The sequence below is a fragment of the Aspergillus lucknowensis genome, assembly GCF_044049455.1.
Source record: "Aspergillus lucknowensis strain CBS 449.75 chromosome Unknown BJX67scaffold_138, whole genome shotgun sequence".
Lineage (NCBI taxonomy): Eukaryota > Fungi > Ascomycota > Eurotiomycetes > Eurotiales > Aspergillaceae > Aspergillus > Aspergillus lucknowensis.
The window spans coordinates 1-5,964 of record NW_027263682.1 but is presented as its reverse complement, the minus strand read 5'-3'; the positions used below and the strand labels follow the sequence as shown (position 1 = coordinate 5,964).

Genomic DNA, 5,964 nt, shown 5'->3' with positions numbered 1-5,964 from the left:
AGGTAAGAAGGATGACATGCAAGACAGTAGCATCTTGGGTGCAGTACGGAACTTCGCAGAGGCATCAAAGAGGTTTCAGAGCCGCGCGCCACAGGGCCGCTGAACGGTATAGTAGGCAGGAAGGCCACCACAGGCCGTGACGAGGCTCCAAATTCGTCGGTAAGCAATGGTTTTCTGTCGTTGATCCGACAGCAACCAAGACCGCTCTCAAACGTCTTAGAAACACTCCATATGTATTAATGGTTCAATTTCACCTTGCTGGAGGTCGCCAACCGTTCATCGTGTTTGGTGCCTACGAATCAGCCATCGCCACGCGGAGGATCTTGCTGCGGCACAAGGTCTGATTGGATACTGACTGTACTTCGGCTTCAATACTTTCTTGCTTCGCTGGCAAATATAGTGCAGCCAGAGCGGGGTTGAACCTCCAAAGATAAGAAAATCGGACTTGTTTTTGATATCTGCGTTCCTATGATCCCGTCAACCGCTTCTAGCATCTATCAACCGGATAGAAGCTTGAATTTTATACTTCATTTTCTACCCAACAATGCCGGGGAAGAAGAAAAATCGCAAAGTCTCACAATCATCTGTGCCAGGCGATCCAGAACCCGGGCCAGAGTCCTCCAACTGGCCAGATGGGAAGGCACAAGAACGTCTTTTGAACTTTATTGCTAGGTTAGTAACACAGCTTGGCTCAAGTAGCGTTACCGCTAACGTAAACTTAGCCTTCATCTCAACTCAGAATACAGCGACTTGGAAATTATCTGCAAGGGTAGAACCTTCACAGCTCATAAGCTTGTGGTTTGCTCTAGTCGGAGTATTTCACAAGAGCTTGTTTTGGAGAGTTCAAGGTGCGAATAATCGGACCTTTAAAAAGCCTGCAGACCGAGCCTAACCGACTACTTTTGTGATCAGGAGACCCGAGAGCCTATCCGCCTTGACAATACAGACGCGGTCCTTCTTGAGAAGGTGCTAGAATTTCAATATACGGGAAATTATTCTGTCGGACGCCTTATCCCTGAAACTCAAGATCCACAGCTCAATTGCGATACGGGGTGTACGAAAGTACGTACTCCAACAGCTTGCGTCAAAAGTAGAAGAGGCCACCGATGAGATTACCATACACAGTTCAGAAATTATCGCGCAAGACCCCATGCGTGGAAGCGACCAAAGCGACCGGGAGGATGCCGTGGAGTCCGTCATTGATCCTTCGGCTGAATGCCACCCATGCTACTTCCACATGCGTGTCTTTGGTGAAGCAGACTATTTTATGATCAGCCCCTTGAAAGACAAAGCAAGGGAGCAATTTCCTACATCTTTTACTGATTGCTCAGAGAAAGATTTGTTTGCCGAGGTAATCAAGGAGCTCTACTCGGAAAGGGCCAACTACCAGGAACTAAAAACACTGGCAATAGATGTGGTTGTCGACAATCTGCCTAGCCTTCGAGAAGGTTTTAGCACGGCAATTGATTCCGAGCTTCTAGAGGCAGTCCCTAAATTTGCCGTCGATCTTTGTCTTGCAACAATGGATAAGTATGTGAGCGAGCCACCTAACATGAAACCTTATCCATTCGCCACGGGCTTAGAATATAAGGGAGTTGGCTACAATTCTCTACCATGGGATTTTAGAAACAATTGAAGAGCATGAGATTGACGCTGCTTCTTGAGAAGGTACAAGAACAGGATCGATATTAGCGGGCTAGAGGAGGTTCACAAAGGACTGAGAAGTAACAGCAACGCGTTCGAGTCAAACTTCGTTTCTCCGACCTTATCTAGAGGCGTTGCTTCTACAGTAGTCGTAGCAGACTAGTCCGGCGTAAATTTGAGAGATCATTTAAAACTCCGTCTGTTTGTTCGATACACTTGTGGAGGAAGCTACCACGCTTTTCATGCAGGACTTCCAGAAAATTGTCAAAAAGACATTCTGGCACTTGTTGGACACTAGTAAAGGGGTCAGCTTTTTATAGAAGGATATTGGGTGGTTTACATGCGTAGTGTTTGAGATCTCAAACTCTCCTCTGCTTGGAAGAAAGTAGACTATTAATTTACCAAACTCTAGGGCAAGCATATGCCAGTTCCTGCCATCATATAGTTTACGTCGGAGGATTTCATATTGACGCCTGAATTCTGGATCATCCTGTTCTAGCAGCGGGAACCTCTCGGAAGTAATACGTGCTATAGTCTCAGGATCGGTGAATGCTTGATGGCTGTCTCGCTGGTATTGCATCCTTTTTTGCTTATACGACTCGACAAGATCGATTAGGTGTAGCCTTGTTCGAATAGAAGCAATCAAACTAGAACCCTGTGATATGCAAAGGGCATTCAACGCGCCATCAACAGAATCCAGTTCTGGAATGGGGAGGATATTGTTATTTTGTCACATCGACCCTAAAAATTCTTGAAGCTGAGCCATAGAGAGTGGGCTGGCTATAGCAAAAAAGAGCCGCGTAGTCAAGAGCTTGTCAGGCCCACATTCGGATATGGATCCGGTGAGGGTTCTCTGTATCATAGAGATGCTGTATTTGCATCCCATGATCCTGGGCCACTTTGTCCAATCCGGTTTGCGTCTGGGCCTTCTAGGCTGTGGCCTTACACCACTTGAGTGTAGCAATGGTAGTTCTAGAAAAGGTAAGGCTGGTGGTGAGGGTAGTGTGATTGTACGTTGCGTGCCTGATACAAGATGCGATTGAGCGGTTCTAAAAGTCGTGCTATCATCCGCTTGAGAGGTTCCTGTCTCCCGAGAGTTATCTAGTCGTTGAATGTCTGATTTGCAAAGTTTGAGTTCCTTGAATCTGGTGAGCTAAAAGAAGATTTGACGCAATAGGTACAGCTCAGCTCACATCGTATAATTTGTCCATAAGGCTTTCTATCTGGTGGCATCGGTTTAAAAGAGTCGTTTTAATATCATTTTGGTTCATGGTGCGCTTTGGTTGGACATTGGTTCCGAATTATTCACCTAGTGGCTATTTTTATAGGACAAATGGAAAATAATCTTTTTCTGTGACAACGGTAGCCTGATATATAGGAGCGAATTCAGTTGTCCCCTACTATTGCTGTGGCAAATAGACAAGAACTTAGTTTGGGGAGCATGCAGAACAGACGAGTCGATAATGACTAGTTATAACAGCGACGAGCGCAAAGCGGCTCCATGAGGCTAGGAATGCTAAAAGTGTATGAGCAAATAAATAGTACCCATCTCGTCGCAGAAGATATAATCGTGGTCTCAGTAAGTGGGGCCCTAATTCAGTCTATTTCTGTATGTCCATGCCAAGGCTTTATTTGCGGGGCTTTCTGGCCAATAATATCTGCTTTTGTCGGCCTGAAGCATTGCTGAAGCACTGCTGAAGTCTGTCACCTTTCGTGGCACATGACGTCAGGTATCTGAAATGTCCTAGTCAAGGCGGACTCATGATGGCCTGGGCCTTCTCATATCTGAACCTGCTTTTTATTGGTAACATGCGCGGGCGAGGGATAATTTTATCCACTTCAGAGAACCCTTCCTTTGAGGGGCTCGGCTTGGGTTAGAAGGCGTTCTTTGTCTGGGAATGAGCCAACAACTGGACAGTCACACTGCAGCCTCCCGAATTTCCTTGGAGTTTCTTTGTTTGACGATGATTAATCTGCGCTTTTGGCTCTCTATTAAAGAGGCGATGATGAGCTCGGCTGCTCTTATATTTACTAGAGCTCAGGGCGATCGGAAACCATTCTCGGCAAAGCATAATCAAATTTGCTACCCTCGCAGCCTGTCTACAGTTATGGCCAACCGCCCTTTCTTGCAGCCGCTACTCCCTGCCCTTGTGTCTTGTCCCACCAGCGTCCAAGAACAGAGCCAGCTCAAGCGAAAACGCCAGTCAGTGGCTTGCATATCTTGTCAAATAAAACGTACCAAGGCAAGTTAATATCTACGGAAAGTCTGGCTTTAATTAATTATCATAAATTTAGTGCTCTGGATCATCTCCGTGTGATGAGTGTGCGAGTACCGAGTCTATCTGCCGTTACGATCCAAGCAAAGACAAGCGTCGGAAAGAGGCTCTAAAAAACGCCCAGCGAACCGATGAGATCCTAAAGGCAATCATCAACATTCTGTACCAAGGCAGTGATGATGATCTTCAAAACTTGAAAGCCATGGTCAAGTCATTTGCTTCCCCAGAGGCAAGCTTGGAGGAGTTGCTCAAGAAAGGTATTTTATCTACTAAAGAAGAGCCCTCAGTGGGGTCCCTTAGGGTTTCTTTGCCCTCTAAATTGATCAGCCATAAAGGAACTGAAACCAACTTGTGATGGTTCCTCTCTGCGCCATCACCTTGCAGACACGGCGAGATGGCTTGGGGGTAGTTTCTTTGGAGAGATAACTGTTCTTGGGAGAATGGGATGGATTGTTTGGAGGACAACATCCAGGCTTGCTCTTGGTTATCTGGATTTTATGCTGCTGGTGGGGAGATCTTGAGCGTTGACGAGACTTCCTTCGGTAGAGATCGTGGGGACGAGGTGCAAGAGAGGCCTTTCGGTTACTGTATATTCAATAGGTCAGCATTCATACTTTGATAACTGGAGGGATTTGCGGCTCACGTCTAGTGACAACACGATATTCTTCAGTTCAAGCACAAGTACTTCTGCTTGCGGTACCGACAAGGAGAAGGGGATTCACGAGCATCCCCGGATTAATACTTCCACCGAAATGCCGCTCAGCCGACAACAAGAAGGGACAATCTTACCACCAACATCGCCATGGAGCTTTCCATCTTTTCCATCCCTTATTCGCGGTAGCGATGAGTGGAAGCTGCTCTCCGGACTACAAGGCGCTTTTCCTCAAGGCAGAGGAGGAAAGGAAGCGGGAGGCCGAGCTGAGGCGGCAGGCAGAGGAACGCAACCGACCGACGACTTTCCCAGAGTTCATCCGACATTGCCACGATCTTCTTTGGAGGCCACTCCGATCCCAAACACCGTCTCGCTCCACCACAGGCAAAATTCCCGCTCCTATCGGAAAATAATGTCCCATACGGCTGCTTCCATGGACTGACTGTGAGGATAAACAGCGGGAAATTTACGAATCTGTCTGCCGCTACCTGCAGCCTACCGAAGGGGATGCAGGACAGTTATTTACGTCACTGGTTGCGTTGGAAGACCACGGCCGACGATTTGCCCGCCGGCCTATTAGCAGCGAACAGGACCTCGAGACCTACGAACGACTTGCAGTTGAAGACCATGTGCACGATATTGTCGCTGAGTTGTGCAAAATACCAGAGGCTCGCGAGGAGTTCTGGTTAGGCGATGGGTTATGGTTCGATAATCACCCCAATGCTTTGGACGAAGATGAAGAAGTCGATACTATTCAACCATCGACCATGAGGCCTTCGAGACCGGATCAGTTTTGCATCTATCATGCGGACGGTAACCGACGTACCTTGCTCACTACGGTCGAGTACAAACCCCCCCACAAGCTCTCCGCTGCGAACCTGCGGTTAGGACTCCGACCGATGGATTTTTGGCGAGAAGTGGTCCAACCTGATCGGGTTCCGACGGAGGAGCCAGAGAAATCAAGATATCACGCCGCGCTGGTGTATGGGGTCGTCCAGAACGTGCCGCTGCTGAGTCTGGCCGCAGTCTCATGTGCGCTGGGAAGCGGCGGCTGCGGGATTCTCTGGTGGCGGTGGAGGGCCAATCTCTTGTGGCCATCCGAGCATATCTTCTTGTATGTAGCCCGAACCTGTCAGTCTGTTGTCCTGACTGATGCATAGGCCATTGCTGATTCACTCCGCCACTGGTCTCTTGAACACGATTCTGAATGTCTACTCATCACGCTACGGCACGTGGTCGGTCATGGCGGTCGTCACGGCTGCGGTGACCGGGGCGTACACGCTTATCACCGCCACACTCTTCGCGGTCTATCGGTTGGTGCTGCTCCGACGGGTCCAAAAGGACCATCAGTCGGTAGTCGACCAGACGACGGCTACGAGAGAGTCCAGGCAT

The 5,964-nt window shown here is 48.4% G+C and overlaps 4 protein-coding genes across 4 annotated transcripts; 3 read left to right on the top strand and 1 right to left on the bottom strand.

Moving 5' to 3' along the window:
• Positions 1-544: 544 nt before the first annotated feature.
• Positions 545-1,636, top strand: BJX67DRAFT_376056 (uncharacterized protein; the record flags this gene model as incomplete). The annotated part of the gene is made up of 5 exons (XM_071031799.1): positions 545-672; positions 723-769; positions 829-848; positions 913-1,054; positions 1,092-1,636. 5 exons carry the CDS (start codon positions 545-547, stop codon positions 1,634-1,636), a joined length of 882 nt encoding a protein of 293 aa, XP_070880324.1.
• A 195-nt stretch (positions 1,637-1,831) lies between these two features.
• On the bottom strand, positions 1,832-2,530 carry BJX67DRAFT_387367 (uncharacterized protein; the record flags this gene model as incomplete). Its single annotated transcript, XM_071034208.1, has 2 exons — positions 1,832-2,291; positions 2,379-2,530. The coding sequence occupies 2 exons, from the start codon at positions 2,528-2,530 to the stop codon at positions 1,832-1,834; spliced, it is 612 nt and encodes a 203-aa protein (XP_070880323.1).
• Positions 2,531-3,203: 673 nt separating this feature from the next.
• BJX67DRAFT_368860 (Zn(II)2Cys6 transcription factor domain-containing protein) lies at positions 3,204-4,586 on the top strand. Its single transcript, XM_071030680.1, has 2 exons — positions 3,204-3,887; positions 3,940-4,586. The coding sequence occupies exons 1-2, from the start codon at positions 3,543-3,545 to the stop codon at positions 4,273-4,275; spliced, it is 681 nt and encodes a 226-aa protein (XP_070880322.1). The 5' UTR covers positions 3,204-3,542; the 3' UTR covers positions 4,276-4,586.
• A 177-nt stretch (positions 4,587-4,763) lies between these two features.
• On the top strand, positions 4,764-5,503 carry BJX67DRAFT_376054 (uncharacterized protein; the record flags this gene model as incomplete). Its single annotated transcript, XM_071031798.1, has 3 exons — positions 4,764-4,939; positions 5,153-5,394; positions 5,436-5,503. The coding sequence occupies 3 exons, from the start codon at positions 4,764-4,766 to the stop codon at positions 5,501-5,503; spliced, it is 486 nt and encodes a 161-aa protein (XP_070880321.1).
• Positions 5,504-5,964: the final 461 nt, after the last annotated feature.

Excerpts from the sequence above, each read along its gene's own strand:
- BJX67DRAFT_368860 (XM_071030680.1), top strand. The coding sequence starts at position 3,543 with ATGAGCCAACAACTGGACAGTCACACTGCAGCCTCCCGAATTTCCTTG. Across the intron at positions 3,888-3,939 it reads GTCAAATAAAACGTACCAAG|TGCTCTGGATCATCTCCGTG; the intron begins GCAAGTTAATAT and ends TCATAAATTTAG.